Source organism: Astatotilapia calliptera, chromosome 6 (genome assembly GCF_964374335.1).
Source record: "Astatotilapia calliptera chromosome 6, fAstCal68.1, whole genome shotgun sequence".
In the NCBI taxonomy this organism is placed as follows: domain Eukaryota; kingdom Metazoa; phylum Chordata; class Actinopteri; order Cichliformes; family Cichlidae; genus Astatotilapia; species Astatotilapia calliptera.
The window spans coordinates 3,984,737-4,005,291 of record NC_137427.1 but is presented as its reverse complement, the minus strand read 5'-3'; the positions used below and the strand labels follow the sequence as shown (position 1 = coordinate 4,005,291).

Sequence of the window (20,555 nt, the reverse complement as noted above, 5' to 3'; positions counted from 1 at the left end):
TATTAGTCGTGCACTGCACAAAGTTGGCCTTTATGGAAGAGTGGCAAGAAGAAAGCCATTGTTAACAGAAAACCATAAGAAGTCCTGTTTGCAGTTTGCCACAAGCCATGTGGGGGACACAGCAAACATGTGGAAGAAGGTGCTCTGGTCACATGAGACCAAAATGGAACTTTTTGGCCAAAATGCAAAACGCTATGTGTGGAAACTAACACTGCACATCACTCTGAACACACCATCCCCACTGTCAGATATGGTGGTGGCAGCATCATGCTCTGGGGGTGCTTCTCTTCAGCAAGGACAGGGAAGCTGGTCAGAGTTGATGGGAAGATGGCTGGAGTCAAATACAGGGCAATCTTGGAAGAAAACCTCTTGGAGTCTGCAAAAGACTTGAGACTGGGGCGGAGGTTCCCCTTCCAGCAGGACAACGACCCTAAACATAAAGCCAGCGCAACAATGGAGTGGTTTAAAACCAAACATATCCATGTGTTAGAATGGCCCAGTCAAAGTCCAGATCTAATCCAATCGAGAATCTGTGGCAAGATCTGAAAACTGCTGTTCACAAACACTGCCCATCTAATCTGACTGAGCTGGAGCTGTTTTGCAAAGAAGAATGGGCAAAGATTTCAGTCTGTAGATGTGCAAAGCTGGTAGAGACAGACCCTAAAAGACTGGCAGCTGTAATTGCAGCTGCGAGGTGGTTCAACAAAGTATTGACTCAGGGGGCTGAATAATTACACAGACCCCACTTTGCAGTTATTTATTTGTAAAAAATGTTTGGAATCATGTCTGATTTTCGTTCCACTTCTCACGTGTACATCACTTTGTATTGGTCTTTCACGTGGAATTCCAATAACATTGATTCATGTTTGTGGCTGTAATGTGACAAAATGTGGGAAAGGTCAAGGGGGCCGAATACTTTTGCAAGCCACTGTAGAAATTCTGAGAGCACAGGTCAGAAAAACTCTCTTTTTAGTGATTATCACGAGTGTTGTTGTGTCCACAGGACACTTGTCACTGCACCAGAACAGCTAGGACATGAAGAGACATGCACATCTGATCTGAACCTGACCCACAGCTGCATCATTGTTCCAGGTACATTAATGCGGTTTTTGAAATGCAAATGACATGTTTAATCAGGACATTAAAAATTATTGCCACAGTATGGAGGTTGTATATGAAACAAAGCTGTTTTGAAACCATTACTAAACTGGATTTGTAAGAGTTAGCTCACTCAAACCGAATGAGCACCTACTCTGCAGCTGCTGCAGTTTCCAGAGTCACATTCAAGATTTTATTTTAAATTCAGCTTTGTTTTTTGTTTTTCTTTCATATTGCACCAAATCACAATAACAGTTGTCTTACTGCACTTTATATTGTAAGGTAAAGACTCTACAATACTACACAGAAAACAGAGAAACTCCAACAGTCATATGACCCCTTTGACCTAACTAATGATTTAATGCAAATAGGTGTATAAACACATATCAGTGAGTGAAAAAGAAACACTCAGTGCATCGTGGGAATCCCCCCAGCAGCCTAGACCTGGGGGGATTAACTAAAAGAGGATTCAGGGTCACCTGATCCAGTCCTAACTATATGCTTTTTTTTTAAAAAGGAAAGTTTTAAGCCTAATCTTAAAAGTAGAGCTAGTGCCTCCAAATCCAAACTGGAAGCTGGTTCCACAGAAGAGGGGCCTGAAAACTGAAGGCTCTGCCTCCCATTCTACATTTAAATACTCTAGGAACAACAAGTAAACCCGCAGTCTGAGAGCAAAGTGTGTCGGGTCACAAATTTGGAACCCAATATGATAACCTTATCCCACTAACGCTGTGGAGGTCCAGCGTTTCAGATCCAATTAAAATCAAATCACTCAAAAAGGTCCTCTGGAAATGAGTGGAATTCTTTGAACAGAGTTTATTAAACAGTGATGAACAGCAGAACAGTACATTTACAGCAAAAATAAAACATAGAGAGCAAGCAAAACAAATGATAGTGCCTTAAAACACAAACAGAAACAACACACAAAAGACAGACAGGAAAGAAGCACCAGCGGGGGATAATGACCCTCCTCCTCCTCCTGCAGGTACCCTTTCATCCTTCATTCTTTCTTTTCATCTGCCACTTCTGATACATACGACCCTACACCATAACTTCTCACACACCAGTCTTTCATCCGTCATTGAATTTGTGAGTTTTATGGCCAAAGTCCAAAAGTCTGCAGAAAGGCAGTTAACAGTTAATCAGTTCAACAATTATGTTGGGTGTGCAAGCCAGACATAAACTGCTATCTATGCTGAGTAAGGATTTTTTGCTTCGCCGCCTGGCGTTTGAGACAAGAACCAGAATCTCAGGTACATGTCCAACGAGGACCAGGTTTGTTTGCTGTACAGCCATTTAAACGGCTGCATGCTTTTAATGTACAGCCATGGAAAGGGAATACACATTTTATATACACATATATGTATAGGCCTGAATCCGCTCAGTGAGATCTTTAACAAGACTGGCTACGGAATGGAACAGTTGTCAGCCACCTCCTGTACATGGATGACATCAAGCTGAAACTCAGTGTGGAGAAGTCTGAAGGGATTGAATGCACAAACTCTTAAGACTTTATTTTGCCCATGTTTAATATTAGCAACTACAGTTCTAACAGGATATATGGCAGAAAGTAAGGAGAAGTATAATAGGTTTATTGTAGGGTCTACCTTACAATATAAAGCACCTTGAGGTAACTGTTGTTGTGATTTTGCACTGTATAAATTCAACTGAATTCAATTGAATTATAATAGGTACCCTTTAAAGGGACGAATTTATAGGATCAGCCTGTCCAAACAGCTAATCTTGGTATTTTTATTAGTCATAGCAGAATAAATTCTCATACTTTTACTGTTTTACTGTCATATCAGTAGTGCTATTAATTATTGGCACAATTTAGACATCACAATGTCTATGAAGGCCATGTGAAACTGCAAACTGCAAGAAACATCATCTAGATCACGGCAAAGACTACAGTTCACCTGGTCTGGTCCATTTAAAATCAAAGTGGGCTGTATGTGTCCCACAATGTAAAATGAGTTTTAATTCCCAGAGCGAGACAGGGTTTTTTCTATTGCAGAATGATGTAGTGTATTTGTATTTTTAATATAAGGTACTAATCTGATGTTATTGTCACAGAAATTTGGCCCGAACACATGCAAGTACCCATCAGGCAATTTGGACTGTCGATATCTGAGGACGCCATGCGCTCTCAAATCACTGTAAGAAACACTCAAAAAACATTTCCTCTGACAATATTCAAAACAAAAAGATGATCTCAGATCATACTTCTTTGTCTCGTTTAAAACCTGATGTAGGTTTGCAGCCCACGTGCAGTGCATCCACACAGTGGGAACTCGTCTCTGAACAAAGTGTGTTACAAGATGAAACTCGACCGTGGACCGTCCACCCAAGGTAAAAAAAATATTGGGGACGGCGGGTTCTAGCGGTAAAGGCACTGTCTGTGTCCAGCAGACCGTAGTGGTCAACAAAATGTTTGAACTTGACAACTATGAAGCTTCAAGTGTCTCACCAACACACACGGAGCACTCTGATTGATTCTAGTTCAGTTACATTAGAAACAGTGGCTGAGTACAACTGTGAGATCATAATTATTGCATTTGTTAATTAAATAATGTTCATGCTTATACATGAATCTTTGTTTCATCAGACCAGAAAATCTAGTAGGACTGTTTGAGGTATATTTATGTCTGTTTCCATCTTCCAGGCTAAATATTTTCATGCTTTTTTCCCCCAGAACGAACAAATAAGTCTGTGGAAGTCGTTTTTTTATTTGATGGATCAGCGAGTATGAGCGAAGAAGAATTCAACAAAAATAAAGTCTTCATTGTGGAGATAATGGGCAGCCTTAGGGACACGCCAGTAATGGTCATTATATATTGATGTATATAAACTATACATTATATGAGTAATGAGTATAAGTAGTAACGTATATTTTTGTTGTTGTTTGTTCCGTTTCCAGTTTGCAGCAGTTCAGTTCTCCTCAACAGTCCACAAAGTGTTTGACTTCAACGACTATGCAGCTGGACGTGCTCTCGATAAACTTATGAAAGACAAACATTTAAAAACTCTCACCAACACACACAGAGCCCTCAAGTTTGTGTTGTAAGTTGTGTTAAAAGCAGCAGGATCAATACAGCTGTGAGATAATGAGCACTGTATTTGTTCATTTATTCATATTTTTAAATGTTGTTTATTCTGAGTTTTGCTTTGCTTTTGCATTTGTTTCAGAGATGAAATCTTTGACAACCCAGCTGCAGGCGCCTCTCCTGATGTTACCAAAGTTCTGATTCTAATCACAGACGGAGATCCCTCTGATATAGACAGGAATGGGATCATTAGAAGATACGATGATAAAAATATAATTCGTCTTGTCATTGGGGTAGGATGTGATGTGTTACACCAGTCCCAACAGAAAAATCAGATTTATCCGTTAGACAAGTAAATGTGATCATTTTGTGTCACATAAACACTCTTATAGTATTAGACTGTTTTATTCACTGTTATTTAGATGATACACAGTCATACTAAAGTAGAAATGCATGATGGTGTCAGTCTCAGCACAAACAGCTCAGCAGATTTCAGTTCTTAGTCCAGTTTTTATTTCCCATGCTGATGTCAGACTTTGAATTTCATGTTTTCAAGCAGTATTCTGATTTCAGGTCGGACATGCTACGCTGCATAAATTCAGGGCCATCGCTTCAGAGCCAAAACATAGAAATGCCTTCAAAATTGAGAACTATGATGGACTCACAGGAGTGCTGGAGAATTTACAGAAAAAGATATTTACTGTGGAAGGTGATGTTAAACTTTGTTCCCTGTTTTGATAAATACATTTACAGAAATCACTGTTATCTTCCTGGTGTGGACCAGTGGTGGTCACATGTATCTCTTTATTTATTTAGGCTGCACAGCTCCTCGGGCAGAATTCAGTGGATTCAGTGCTGTTTTCAAAAAGGTGAATATCTAACTTCAACTCAGCTCAGGTCAATTCAGTTTTATTTATATGGCAGCTAATCACAACAACAGTCACTTAATATTATAAAGTAACGACTTTAAAATAATAAAGAAAATCACATAATCTCCACACATTTGATGTCCAGATAAGTTATTGATCTATAATCCAGCAGCACTGATTTTATTTCTGTGAAGTAAAATCAAATTTTCACTGGTTTGTGGCAACCTGCTCTTTCGAGTGACAGTTCAGTAATTTTTTAAAGCGATAAAATAAAAAAAATAGCTTTACTTTTTATTTCTATACATCCTTCTATCAATTTTCTGAACTAGTGAGCACCATTTGTGGTTGTGGGGTCCTGGAGTGTATGCTGTCATGCTGCGTGAGACTTTTTGTGTAATTGAAACATTATGTGATCATCTCATTGGTGTAAATATTGATTCTAGCAGTGTGACATCAGGGTTTAGAAAGGCTGACGAAATTGAACAATTCTGAATAAGCGCTGAATGATTTGCCTTGAAATCATGTTCTCCACAGGATGCAGAGTAATCACTTTAATTATGCTCATTCATCTAAAGGGAGTTTTTCCTTCCCACTGTTGTCAAAGCACTCGCTCACAGGGGTCATCTGATTGTTGGGGTTTTCTCTGTTTTATTGTAAGATCTTTACCTTACAGTATAAAGCACATTGAGGCAACTGTTGTTGTAATTTGGCACTTTATAAATAAAATACAATTGATTTGTATCTATGTAATATTCTAAAGTCAACATTTTAAGTTGTATCTTCTGTTATGATTACGCAGCACAGATGGATTTCCCGTAGATTTGAGCTATGCTCTGCATTTAGCTGTACTGTAACTGCTAAATATTTCCATTGTTGGACATTTAAGTTCAGTTATAATTTGTTTTAGGTTTGCAGCACAACTGCAGTCAGCAACTGTTCCGACAACTCCTACCTGAATATTGTCTGTCACCAGATCCCAAATCTTCAACAAACCTCTTCTTCTGTTGTTGAAGGTAAAACTGTTTTTTAAAGTTTTATATGTTCCTGGTTACATTCTCTTTAAAATTGTTCAAAATTTTCCCCCCAGAACGAACAAATAAGTCTGTGGAAGTCGTTTTTTTATTTGATGGATCAGCGAGTCTGACCGAAGCTGAATTCTACGAAAATAAAGACTTCATTGTGGAGATAATGGGCAGCCTTAGGGACACGCCAGTAATGGTCATTATATATTGATGTATATAAACTATACATTATATGAGTAATGAGTATAAGTAGTAACGTATATTTTTGTTGTTGTTTGTTCCGTTTCCAGTTTGCAGCAGTTCAGTTCTCCTCAACAGTCCACAAAGTGTTTGACTTCAACGACTATGCAGCTGGACGTGCTCTCGATAAACTTATGAAAGACAAACATTTAAAAACTCTCACCCGCACACACAGAGCCCTCGAGTTTGTGTTGTAAGTTGTGTCAAAAGCAGCAGGATCAATACAGCTGTGAGATAATGAGCACTGTATTTGTTCATTTATTCATATTTTTAAATGTTGTTTATTCTGAGTGTTGCTTTGCTTTTGCATTTGTTTCAGAGATGAAATCTTTGACAACCCAGCTGCAGGTGCCTCTCCTGATGTTACCAAAGTTCTGATTCTAATCACAGACGGAGATCCCTCTGATATAGACAGGAATGGGATCTTTAGAAGATACGATGATAAAAATATAATTCGTCTTGTCGTTGGGGTAGGATGTGATGTGTTACACCAGTCCCAACAGAAAAATCAGATTTATCCGTTAGACAAGTAAATGTGATCATTTTGTGTCACATAAACACTCTTATAGTATTAGACTGTTTTATTCCCTGTTATTTAGATGATACACAGTCATACTAAAGTAGAAATGCATGATGGTGTCAGTCTCAGCACAAACAGCTCAGCAGATTTCAGTTCTTAGTCCAGTTTTTATTTCCCATGCTGATGTCAGACTTTGAATTTCATGTTTTCAAGCAGTATTCTGATTTCAGGTCGGACATGCTACGCTGCATAAATTCAGGGCCATTGCTTCAGAGCCAAAACATAGAAATGCCTTCAAAATTGAGAACTATGATGGACTCACAGGAGTGCTGGAGAATTTACAGAAAAAGATATTTACTGTGGAAGGTGATGTTAAACTTTGTTCCCTGTTTTGATAAATACATTTACAGAAATCACTGTTATCTTCCTGGTGTGGACCAGTGGTGGTCACATGTATCTCTTTATTTATTTAGGCTGCACAGCTCCTCGGGCAGAATTCAGTGGATTCAGTGCTGTTTTCAAAAAGGTGATTTCAAAAGGTTAAAACTGCACACATTCAAAGTGTAAATTATTTACTTGTGACGAGATTAAAATTTCTCAGTCACGGCTAACCTGACATACACAGGTGCATCTAAAGCGCAGATAATAAAGCACTGACTACTGCTAAACTTTACTTTTACTTTCTAAAATTTTAAATTCTTATTGTTTGTAAAATAAAATCCGCACTGACAGACTTTTTGACACAAAGAGAAACACTGGAAATGTGCTAGAATTGTAAAATGTACTCTTCAGTCTTTCTGTTTGTAAAACAAGTTGTTTTAGAAATCAAGAACTTTAATTTGAACCTGTACCCGACAATCCACTAATATTGGATTTTGAATATCTCACCAGCTACAGTACAGCATATCACCAATAGATTCAGTGAATCAAGAGAAATCTGTACACAAGGGACGAGGCCAAAAATTAATATTGGATGTCTGTTATTTTCGGGGCCCCAGGCAGCAATGCATTAAGATGGTGAATAATTATTTCATGGAAATCAGATGAGCATGGGCTCAGGAACACTTCCAGAAATCACTGTCTGTGAACAGAGTTCACCATTCCATCCACAAACGCAGGTTAAAGCTCTCTCATACATATGTCTGTGAAGGTTCTCAGTCATCCAGGTCATCGTAGTCAAAGGAGCTTGCAAAGAAAAGCGTCTGGACTTCTTTAAGTTACTTGAAGACGTTTCACCTCTCATCCGAGAAGCTTCTTCAGTTCTAAGGTCAAATGGTGGAGAGTCCCAGATATAAACCCAGTGGGAGTTTCCCCCCACAGAGGGACAAAAGGACCCCCTGATGATCCTCTAATCACCTGAGCCAAGGTGTGAAAGCGGGTGTGGGTCCCAATCAGCCAGAGTTTCGGGTGTGTTCATTGTGAAACCTGGCCCCACCTTATCATGCGAATTCCTGAGGTCAGATGGCCCAGGATGTGAGTGGGCGTTAAGGCGTCTGGGAAGGGATCTTAAAACTGGATTATAGATGGCAGAGAGTTGGTGTCGTAAACCACCGCCTCTGTTCAAAGATGGTCGCTCACAGTGGACATAGATGGCTTCTTTCACTCCTCTTTCAAACCATCTGTCCTCTCTGTCCAAAATGTGAACATTGGCATCCTCGAAAGAGTGTCCTTTATCCTTAAGATGCAGATGGACTGCTGAGTCTTGTCCTGTGGAGGTGGCTCTTCTGTGTTGTGCCATGTGCTTGTGAAGTGGCTGTTTGGTCTCTCCGATGTAGAGGTCTGGGCATTCCTCGCTGCACTGTACAGCATACACCACATTGTTAAGTTTGTGTTTTGGCGTTTTGTCTTTCGGGTGAACCATTTTTTGTCTGAGCGTGTTGCTGGGTCTGAAATGCACCGGGATGTCATGCTTGGCGAAAACTCTCCTGAGTTTCTCTGATACACCGGCTACATAGGGGATGACAATGTTGTTGCGTCTGTCCTTCTTATCCTCCCTCGCTGGTGTCTGGTCTTCTTTTCTGTGTCTCTTTGCTGACTTTAAAAACGCCCATTTAGGATAGCCGCACGTTTTGAGTGCTTCCTTTACATGTGTGTGTTCCTTCTTTTTTCCTTCAGGCTTAGAGGGAACATGTTCTGCCCGGTGGTGTAGGGTCCTAATTACTCCAAGTTTGTGTTCCAAAGGGTGATGGGAGTCAAAGAGGAGGTACTGGTCTGTGTGTGTGGGCTTCCAGTAAACTTCGATGTGGAGTTTGCCGTTCTCTTCAATGTGCACAGCGCAGTCCAGGAAAGGCAAACAGTTGTCCTTTGTGTCTTCCCTGGTGAACTTGATGTTTTTATCCACAGCGTTAATGTGCGCAGTGAAGGATTCCACTTCTTGTGTCTTGATTTTGACTCAGGTGTCGTCTACATATCTGTACCAGTGGCTGGGTTCCTTTCCACTTCCTCCATGTAAAGGTTGGCTACAATAGGTGACACGGGGGAGCCCTTGGCGCAGCCATGTTTTTGTCTGTAGAAGCCTTCATTGTATTTGAAATATGTGGTGGTAAGGCAGAGGTCTAACAGTGTGCAGATCTGATCGGCTGTGAAGTTGGTCCTGTCTTCTAAGGAGCTGTCTTCTTGTAGTCGACTACAAGAAGACAGCTCCTTAGAAGACAGGACCAACTTCACAGCCGATTCTGTTCAAAAATTTGATATCTTTCCTATATTCTCTTGTGAATAAAACAATGTGTAATGTAATGCAAATAACTGCAAAATTCTGTTGTTAATTACATTTTCCACAGCATCAGCATCAGCAACATGAGTTGCATCTCCACTGTAGTTATTGAAATACAGAAAAATCAGTATGCTGCTGTTTTTTTTGGAGTGATCGGATGCATTTTATGTACAGCAAAGAAAACAAACCATAAAAGCTTTACTTTCCCCAAAAAATCCAAAATGTATATCAAACTCAAAATATGAAAACAGTTTGAAGAAACTCTAATAATACATTTTAAACTGTCCGTCAATACAACTACAGAATGTCGATTATTAATTAAAATAATAATTACAGTGGATCATTAAACCCATGAATGAGACTATAAATGCAATTTCTCTGCTTCAGATTATAACCAAGCGTAGCCTTAGTAGTGTGCTTTAAGTGATAGTGGAAAAACATCATTTTCCTACAGTTCCTATCACTTAATGTGAACGAGGCAGCTCAAAATCTCCTTTTTAGCTGAGCTTTGCTTTTTTGTAAGCGTTCTTATTTTAATTCATGACTGATTTGTGACATTACCTCATCACTGTTACTGGTATCTCAGTTCCTCTCTGTCTCTGTTCAGCCTGAACTGTAATCAGATGTTTCTGTGAGCAGGATAGCCTGATCGTGGGTTCTGTGGAATCGAACAGCTGGCGTAGTTTTCTCCATAGACCTCAAGAACGAATGCAGGGTTACCTGGGTAAACCCATTTCTTTTTTTTTATTATTACCTACTATCTATATGATACCTGCTACTTTAATAAGATTACTTTTCTATGACTTGAGATACCATAGTGTAGCACATATGAGATCCAGAGTGAACATTTAGCAGACTATTATTTGGCTGTTGCAGGAAATTCCATTTCCATCGGAAAGAAAAACGGTGTTCCTTTGTATTTCGTGGGTTTACCAGAGTTTGAGCAAACAGGACAGATCGTTTTCAGACACCACTGCATACACTGGACAGAAGTGCAGAAAATTCGTGGAGAACAGGTTGGTAACTGGAAATATCATGATTTTTAAAAATATTCAGATTTGAGCTAAAGCATGGAAATATTTGTGCCAAAACTTTTGTAAAAGTTTGGATTTTGTGTCATATTAAGAGGACAGCTCTTAATAACTGTACTACTTTGAAGCTGTGTCTTTGGGTTTGGTTTTGACTTTCTAAATCATCCTTTACACTCAAAACATTTTTAGATTGGTTCCTACTTCGGTGCTGAGCTGTGCTCATTAGATGTTGATTCAGATGGGAGCACTGACTTCCTGCTGGTAGGAGCTCCACAGTTTCATCTGCCTCAGGTGAAGAAAGAAGGCCGGGTCTACATCTACTCTGTGAGTGATGAGGTGAGCTATAATAAAAACTAAGATCCAGTGTGACACTGTGTGAGCTTTAAAGCTGATAAAATACATGCATGTGTTTTCATAGTCCATTATTAACATCCTCGTTTCCTATTAGACTGTACTGGAAAGTAACCAGGATGTGACGGGACCATCTATGGGTAGATTTGGCACCACCATATCCAGTCTTCCAGACCTGAATGGAGATGGACTCCGAGACGTAGCTGTCGGAGCTCCGCTTGAGGATGATAAGAGCGGGGCTGTGTATATCTACCATGGCAACAGGCAGAGAGGGATAGTCAGCACTTTCAGCCAGGTGACACCGACAATACTACTGTGCAAAGGTCTTGAGCCACATGTCATGTCTTTATATTCTGCTTTTAAAATGCTAAGTAGGTGTAGTGATTTCTTGCAAACATGTGCAAAATACATGGAAATACAATATAAGAGGCAAAAATAGAGTTTGTACAGTTATAACAAGCTTTGGACTGCCTCTATTCTTTTACACAGCCCAAACTCTCTTAGGCAGGTCATTTCTTTCTTGCAATTGGTAGTCTTCAGGATTAGTTCCTTAAAGGACATTCAAAGCTTCTCTTTGGATGTTGGCTGCCTTTTGTTCTCTATAAAGATGATCCCACACTGCTTCAGTAATGTTGAGGTCCAGGCTCTGGGGAAACCAGTTGATGACTGTTAGTGTTCCACTGTGTGCTTTTCTATAAAGGTATACTTTTACTGTGTTGGCAGCGTGTTTGAGATCATTGTGATGCTAAAAAAAAATGTAGCCATCGGCAATCAGGCGCTTTCCAGGTGGATCAAAATCTGACTGTACTCTTCCGTGTTCATAATTCTGTAAATTGTGACAAATCGTGAACCCGACTGGCCATTTAACGACAGCCCCGAACCATAACAGAGCCTCCACTGTGTTAGTTCAAAAGAAATTATCTTTTTTCTGTCCAACTCTGTTATCTTTGACATTTTTGAAGATTCCACTGAAAATATTGTGTGGAATTTCCTGCAACTCTAAAAAAAAAAATCAAACGACACGTGTCAAAAGAAATTGAATTAGAAGAACAATTTAGATAATTTCAGTCTTTGAGTTTTGTTTATGCTTTAATGATTCACAGGTCAGTGTTAGGTGGTTTTAAAAATGAAAAAAATGATCAGGTACAAGAACTGGACCGAAAATGAATTAAAAAGCAGCCAATGTTTTTTTTAAAAAAGCCTTTAAAAGACCTTTATTACTTAAGTTATTATCAAAGATTCAGGAGGAAAATTATTTCTATAACCTTCAAATCTTATAAACCATCAGAAAACTGAGGCACAAATGATGGATCTGCACAACACTGTTGCCCCTCCATGCTTGCCTCTTGATTGTTTTAGTAATGCTGTAATATAACTTCAAAGATATGACAACCTGCCCAAAGAACTTTGTGTCCAACACTAGTTCAAATGGTGGGTTTAGAACATGTAGAATCTCTGTTTCTCTGTCAGACTCCACAACCTGCCAGCCTAAATGTATTCAAGTCAAAATATTGTAGAATAACGACTGAACGACGTGCAGAGCCTTTTCTCTTTTTTGTCTGTGCTTATGGAGTTGTGTTCGTACACTCTCAAAACCCTCTGTGCATTTGCATTGAAGTTTAATTATCTGCAGCATGATAATATTATCAGACTTACACTTATGAGAGCACACAGACATGTAATGTCATCTGAAAGAGGTATTTAGACTCGGCTCTAATATCTTCTTATTTCAGAGAATCATGGGAAAAAATATCGACCATGGGCTGAAATTCTTTGGAAGGGCCATCTTTGGGGACCTCGGGGAGGATGGACTCCCGGGTGTTGTGGTTGAATCACGTGGTGCAGCTGTTGTATTCAGGTGAATATTATATGAACACTGCACCTATAAAAGAAGCTAAGCGACAGAAGAAGCGACAATCTATTTAAGTTCATTCGCTTCCTTTCAGATCCAAGCCGGTCTTCAACGTCTTGGCTCGTCTGTCTTTTCACCCTGAGAACCTTGACGCCCTGAGTCCAGATAAAAATGTAGCTTTGGTTAAAATAACGGCATGCTTTGAAAAGGTCGAAGCAACAAAGAGCAAAGCAGGTAAGTTTGTCGTGATGAGCGGACAAATGTGGAACATTTAAACTGTTTTTTAAAAATCCAGATTAATGTGTATTTATTTAATGTGACTTTTTTTCAGGGCCAGTGAGCTCAGCATTGAACATCACATACACACTTAATGTGACGAGTCAAGCAAGTCAAAGTATGTTCAGTCAGACCCTGAAGCTGAGAGATGAAAACACCTGCGTCAGCTACTCCATCAACAGAGCAGTAAGAATGCTGAACATCATCTGTTTATTTATTCACTCTCTGATGACTTTAACACATCGTTCAATCACCACTTTTCCTTAAAGCGCCAGTTTTGTGAGCTGTTTTAAGCCATAGCACGCACTATGGACATGTCACATAAGATTCTGAATTTAGCCGAGCCTCAAAGGGCTTGGTGCCATATAAAAGACATTTTACATGATTATTTTACACTTTACATTTACCTGACTGACTGCCCCTCGCAAGCTTGGGGTTTAAACCATTGAGAAAAGGTGGGCGGGGATTTGCCTACAAGTCCTTTTCTTTTTCCACGCCCTTTAGGGTTTGCCACAGGAAATCATTTGACTGCAAGCTTTGGACATGCTTAATTAAAGGCATTATATATCGCCCTTAATATCAATAATCAGGTTTATTTATATTGTACCAAATCACAATCACCTCAATAAAGATCCTACAGAAAACACCAGCAATCATGCAGCTTCCTATGAGTTGGCACTCTGCAGCAGTGGAAAGCAACACTTCCCTTTCAACAGGAACAAACCTCAGGCACAACCAGTGGAGGGACAGCCATAGATCTCCTGTTACTGGTTGGGGGTGAGGGGAGGGAGACAGGACAAGCTGTGGAAAACAGACAGAGATTAATAATAACTAATGATTAAATGCAGAGTGCTGAAGAATGAAGAGGTGCTTGCGGAACAAAATCCCAGCAGCATAGTCCTAATGCAGCGTAACTAAGGGAGGATTCAGGGTCACCTGATCCAACCATAACTATAAGCTAGGGGCAGGCAGACCCTGATCCTGTATCCAGAGACCAAAACACCACAGACAACAGCAGGATAATGTCGTCTTTTTAATTTAATTTAATTTAATTTTAAAAAAATCAAACAAATGGGTATTAAAATGGGTAAATCTGCTCATTTAGCAGCAGTGTGTGTGAAATGTTAGGTGGATAAGATGAGGCGATTTGTAGCTACATTAAAAAAATGAAATAAAAAAAAACCCCAATGAATCTACCTGAATGATGCAAACGGAAGTGAAAAACTCATTTTCATCAGTATTAATGCTTAGTTTTTAAGGGTTACTCTAAGCAGTGGCAGTCCTAGCCAGGTGGCGGAGGGCTTTCACCTCAGAATCTCATCTCTGCTTTTCGCGGATGATGTGGTTCTGTTGGCTTCATCGGGTGAGGGCCTCCAGCTTGCGCTGGAACAGTTTGCAGCTGAGTGTGAAGCAGCGGGAATGAGGATCAGCACCTCCAAATCTGAGGCCATGGTTCTCAGCCACAAAAGGGTGGAGTGCCCACTCCGGGTCGGGGATGAGTTCCTGCCCCAAGTGGAGGAGTTCAAGTATCTCGGGGTCTTGTTCGCGAGTGATGGGAGAAGGGAGCCGGAGATCGACAGACGGATTGGTGCTGCGGCTGCAGTGATGCGGACGCTGCACCGGTCCGTCGTGGTGAAAAGAGAGCTGAGTGTAAAAGCGAAGCTCTCAGTTTACCGGTCGATCTACGTCCCTACCCTCACCTATGGCCACGAGCTGTGGGTAGTGACCGAAAGAACAAGATCTCGGATACAAGCGGCGGAAATGAGCTTCCTCCGAAGGGTGGCTGGCCTCTCCCTTAGAGATAGGGTGAGAAGTTCGGCCATCCGGGAGGGGCTCAGAGTAGAGCCGCTGCTGCTCCACATCGAAAGGAGCCAGCTGAGGTGGTTCGGACATCTGACAAGGATGCCTCCTGGGTGAGGTGTTCCAGGCATGTCCCACCGGGAGGAGGCCCCGGGGCAGACCCAGGACACGCTGGAGCGATTATATCTCTTGGCTGGCCTGGGAACGCCTTGGTGTTCCCCCGGATAAGCTACTTGTGTCAAGCCAGCCTCCAATTCGAGACTTGCAGTCAAGCCAGCCTCCAGTTTGTTTTACGTTCCCTGTGTATTCAAAGTATTACGGGAATGGATGTGGAAACCGGATTTCAAAATAAAAGCCAACTTCGAGTGAATTAACAGATATGTTAAGAACATAATAACATATAATTTAGTTGTTTTTGGGGTTTTTTTACAAACTCTAATGTTAGATCTATATGACACAGCCTTGTACCCTAATTGTGCCCTGTCACTATCAAGGCCATCTTATTTTGGATTTCAAAGTAAAAGCCCTGTGAATCTTCATTTTTGAACTACTCTTTCAATGACTTAATAATGCTCTTAAAAGCAAAAGTCGTATTTCCAAATACTATTTGAACATTATATCAACACTTTCCAACCACAGTCTTTTTCACAGTGATACCATATCAATATCAAGTCAGTCTGATTTTGCCTTTCATAGTAATGGCCCTTTGAAATTGCCGATATTTGACTTAATCTTCTAACGATTCAAAATGCTCTAAAATGAAAAATTCTTGTTTCCACAGGGTAAGTCCACTTTAGATCAACAGTATACAGACCCACAGTGATACCATATCAATATCAAGTCATTCTGATTATGCCTTCCAAAATAAATGCCCTTTCAAATTGAGCATATACGACCTACTTTTTTAACGATTTCAAAATGTTCTTAAACATAATTTTGCGGTTTCCACAGGATAATTTCACTTTAGGTCAACAGTATACAACCTCACGATGTTACCATATCAATATCAAGTCATTCTGATTTTGCTTTCAAAAATAAAAGCATTTTCAAACTGCCCATATCTGACTTGCTCCTGGAACAATTTCAAAATGCTCTAAAATGGCAAATTCCTGTTTCCACAGGCTAATTCCACTCCAGATCAACAGTATACAGCCCCACAGTGATACCATATCAATATCAAGTCATTCTGATTTTGCCTTCCAAAGTAAAAGCCTTTTCAAATTGTCCATAATTGACCTACCTTTCAGTGATTTCAAAATGCTCTAAAATGGAAAATTCCTGTTTCCACAGGGTAATTCCACCTTAGATCAACAGTATACAGCCCCACAGTGATACCATATCAATATCAAGTCATTCTGATTATGCCTTCCAAAATAAAAGACTTTTTAAATTGTCCATAATTGACCTAACTTTCAGTGATTTCAAAATGCTCTAAAATGGAAATTTCTTGTTTCCACAGGGTAATTCCACTCCAGATCAACAGTATACAGCCCCACAGTGATACCATATTAATATCAAGTCATTCTGATGATGCCTTCCAAAATAATGGCCTGTTGAAAATGCCCATAATTTACCTAACTTTCAGTGATTTCAGAATGCTCTAAAAAGGAAGATTTCAGTTTCCACAGGGTAATTCCACTTTAGATCAACAGTATACAACCTCACAATGTTACCATGTCAATTTCAAGTCAGTCCGATTTTGCTTTTCAAAATAAAAGCTTTTGCAATTTGCCCATATATGACTTACTCTTGGAGCGAATTCAAAATGCTCTAAGATGGAAAATTGCTGTTTCCACAGCATAATTCCACTTTAGATCAATAGTATCCAACCCCACAGTGATACCATATCAATATCAAATCAGTCTGATGTTGCCTTCCAAAATAAAAGACTTTTCAAATTGCCGATATATGACCTACTCTTTTAAAGAATTCAGAACGCTCTAAAAATGAAAATTGCTCTTTCCACAGGATGAATCCATGTTAGATCAAAAGTGTACAACCACACCATGGTACTATGTCAATTTCAAGTCATTCTGATTTTGCCTTCCAAAATAATGGCCTGTTGAAAATGCCCATAACTTACCTAACTTTCAGTGATTTCAGAATGCTCTAAAAAGGAAATTTTCTGTTTCCACAGAATAATTTCACTTTAAATCAACAGTATACAACCTCACGATGTTACCATGTCAATTTCAAGTCATTCTGATTTTGCTTTCCAAAATAAAAGCCTTTTCAAATTGCCCATATACGACCTACTCTTTTAACGATTTCAAAATGCTCTTAAATGAAACATTCATGTTTCAACAGGATAATTCCACTTTAGATCAACAGTATCCAACCCGACAGTAAAACCATGTAAATTTCATGTTGGTCTGATTTCGCCTTTCAAATTAATGGCCCGTCGAATTTGTCCATATGTGATATACTCTTTGCAAGAGTAAAAACTTGTACCTCTTGTGCAAGAGGTTCTTTTTGGGGGGGGGTTGTTGCCGATGCCCATGATGCCACCCCCCACCATGATGCCGTCCTGGGCAACCGCCCATGTCGCCCGTATCAAAAACCGCTACTGACTCTAAGACTTATCAAATAACAGTGCTTGAGTTTGTTACCATCGTAGTATTTTTAGGCTTTGAAATACCGCGGTAAAGTGAGCCATCATTTGTGAGCCGCGGTCAAGCCAGCCGCCTCCTATCCGCCGCATAAATTTCCTTGCGCTTTTACACCAGTCTTTACGGTAGCGCCTTTTCGCTTTATATCCCACACGCGCGCACACAAATTACAATGGAACAGCCCAATACAGTCAATACAATTATGGAAATTTCAGAAATTCATTAAAAATCATCCTGAGTAGTTGAGGTCCAGTGAAACTGAATAAAAGTTTCCTGTAATTTCTGTGGAATATTACAGTGAATCTGGCTGAAACTTGGCACACAGGTACAGTAGGTGTCCCGGAGAAGGAATCTGTTGAAAGTTGGACCTCAACTACTATGGATGATTTTTAATGAATTTTTGAAAATTGACATAATTCTATTGTACTGACTGTATTAGATTGAATAAAAGTTTCCTGTAATTTCTGAGGAATATTACAGTGAATCTGGATGGAACTTGGCACACAGGTACAGTAGGTGTCCTAGAGGAGGGATGTGTTGAAAGTTGGACCTCAACTACTCAGGATGATTTTTAATGAATTTTTGAAAATTGACATAATTGTAGTGTATTGGCTGTATTGAATTGTATATAAATGTCCTTTAATTTCTGAGGAATATTACAGTGAATCTGGATGGAACTTGGCACACAGGTACAGTAGGTGTCCCAGAGAAGGAATCTGTTGAAAGTTGGACCTCAACTACTCAGGATGGTTTTTAATGAATTTTTGAATATTGACATAATTCTATTGTACTGACTGTATTAGATTGAATAAATGTTTCCATTAATTTCTGAGGAATATTACAGTGAATCTGGATGGAACTTGGCACACAGGTACAGTAGGTGTCCTAGAGGAGGGATGTGTTGAAAGTTGGACCTCAACTACTCAGGATGATTTTTAATGAATTTTTGAAAATTTCCATAATTGTAGTGTATTGGCTGTATTGCATTGAATACAAGTACCCTTTAATTTCTGAGGAATTTTACAGTAAATCTGGATGGAACTTGGCACACAGGTACAGTAGGTGTCCCAGAGGAGGGATGTGTTGAAAGTTGGACCTCAACTATTCAGGATGATTTTTAATGAATTTTTGAAATAAACATAATTGTAGTGTATTGACTGTATTGCACTGAATATGAGTTTACTGTGATTTCTGAGGAATATTACAGTAAATCTGGGTAAAACCTGGCCCAGAGGTAAAGTAGGTGTCCGAGAAGAGGATTGTGTTGAAAGCTTGGCATCAACTTTTAAGAATGATTTTTAATGAATTTTTGAATATGCAACCAGACTGTCACGATGGCTGTATTGGGCTGTTCCATTGTAATTTGTGTGTCTAGGCTTTCAATCAGGATATAAAGCGAAAAGGCGCTACCGTAAAGACTGGTGTAAAAGCGCAAGGAGATTTATGCGGCGGATAGGAGGCGGCTGGCTTGACCGCGGCTCACAAATGACGGCTCACTTTACCGCGGTTTTGAAACGATGATGACAACGACTTTGTTTCTTACAGAACTATGTGGATGACACATCAACACCTCTCAGGATCAGACTTAACTTCCTTCAACCTGACAGCGAGAGCGCGAGCGCCGTCCTGAGCGTGGACTCTGAAAGAGAGGCTGCCCTTGAGGTAAGTTCAGTCGCCCGTACAGTCTGTATTTACATGCTTATTGTATACAACCAAAGATACAGCTATAGTCATGTCCTATTATATTTACCAAGAGTATTTAGTAGGATTTAATATGAGGTTTGAAGCTTTTTTCTGACCTGCGGTTTAAGTTTGACCTGTTTTGTTTTTTCTTTTACTTTTTACAGATTCCCATTTAAAAATAATGCAGAAGAAGAAGTGAGGGCTGAACTGTTCAAGAACGTATTTCTGATTTTTAGCAAGTAAAAAACATGTTATTATCATGGAGTAATTAAAAGACTTATTGATGAAAACAATGAGAAATAACTTTGTCTTTAAATGTAAAACTTTTCAATTCGTTCTTTCCTAATTTTTAGTTATTTAATTTAGATTCAGTTTTGTTTTATTTACACCCCACATAATCACAGCAACAGTCACCTAAAGCCCATAAAGACTCTGCACAAAATAGAGATGAATGCAGAGAAAACCCCAACAATAAAAACTACCCCCCATTAACAAGCACATGGCAACAGTTGGAAGGAAAAGCTCTCCTTCAACAGGAAGAAGCCTCCAGCATAACCAGGCTCAGGGAGGGGCAGCCAGCTGCTGTGACCAGCTGTGGGTGAGGGAAGGAGGGAAGGACAAAAGACGTGCTGTGGAAGAGAGCCGGAGATTAATAATGACTCATAATTAAAAGCTGAGAGGTGTGTAAACACACAGAGAGTGAGGAAGAAACATCATGAGAAGCTATCAGCAGCCTGGGCCTTCAGTTAACCAGAATCTATCGTTGTTTCACAGAGACACTCTGCTGATGTGTTTAAACGTTTGTCTTGTCAAATGCAAAAACAATAAAATAAAACATATCAAAGCCTGTCACATCACACAGCACTGTCACTAAGCTCCTGGCCCGTTTCTATACATTAAAATTACTGCCATCTTGTGGCCACAGTCAGCTACTGTCGCTGAAAATCTGAACTCTAAAGCATAAACGTGTCAGTTCCTGCCTCTCAATATAAAAAAAGGAAAAACTGTTTGTGCACTAAATAAAACGTTACACTTACCTTGAGGATTTTTCATTTTGTTTTGTTCGTTCTTATTTTTCCACCCTTATCTTTATCTATCTTATTTCCCATTTACCTTTTTTTACTTCCATCTTGGGAATTTGTTTGTACCTTTTATTTATTCCTTTAAATTTTACCTTTTATAATAATTTTATTCAGACTTGTTTCCCATGTTTGTGTTGTAGAAGCACATGTGGTTGTCTCCTTTGATAATCAGCACCCAGATTTGATCCACCGCCACCCTGGTGTTAGTCATGTTCCTGTTCCACTTGGCTATCTTCAGTACTGGATGACAAGCTGGGTTTAAAGATTAATGAGCTTCATTTTATTTATTTTACCTGCATCGTTAGGATTGAATGAAGAATCCTCCAGAAGGGAAAAAAATGTCTTCCACCAAGAATACCCAT

The 20,555-nt window shown here is 39.6% G+C and overlaps 1 protein-coding gene across 1 annotated transcript; it reads left to right on the top strand.

Moving 5' to 3' along the window:
• The first annotated feature begins 897 nt into the window (after positions 1-897).
• LOC113023600 (integrin alpha-L-like) lies at positions 898-20,147 on the top strand. The gene is made up of 23 exons (XM_026169772.2): positions 898-1,092; positions 3,175-3,257; positions 3,354-3,450; positions 3,794-3,918; positions 4,019-4,161; positions 4,288-4,438; positions 4,719-4,854; positions 4,962-5,014; positions 5,922-6,027; positions 6,102-6,232; positions 6,327-6,469; positions 6,596-6,746; positions 7,027-7,162; positions 7,270-7,322; positions 10,149-10,233; positions 10,386-10,525; positions 10,730-10,876; positions 10,989-11,186; positions 12,625-12,749; positions 12,838-12,977; positions 13,075-13,205; positions 18,974-19,090; positions 19,276-20,147. The coding sequence occupies exons 2-23, from the start codon at positions 3,192-3,194 to the stop codon at positions 19,285-19,287; spliced, it is 2,586 nt and encodes an 861-aa protein (XP_026025557.2). The 5' UTR covers positions 898-1,092; positions 3,175-3,191; the 3' UTR covers positions 19,288-20,147.
• Positions 20,148-20,555: the final 408 nt, after the last annotated feature.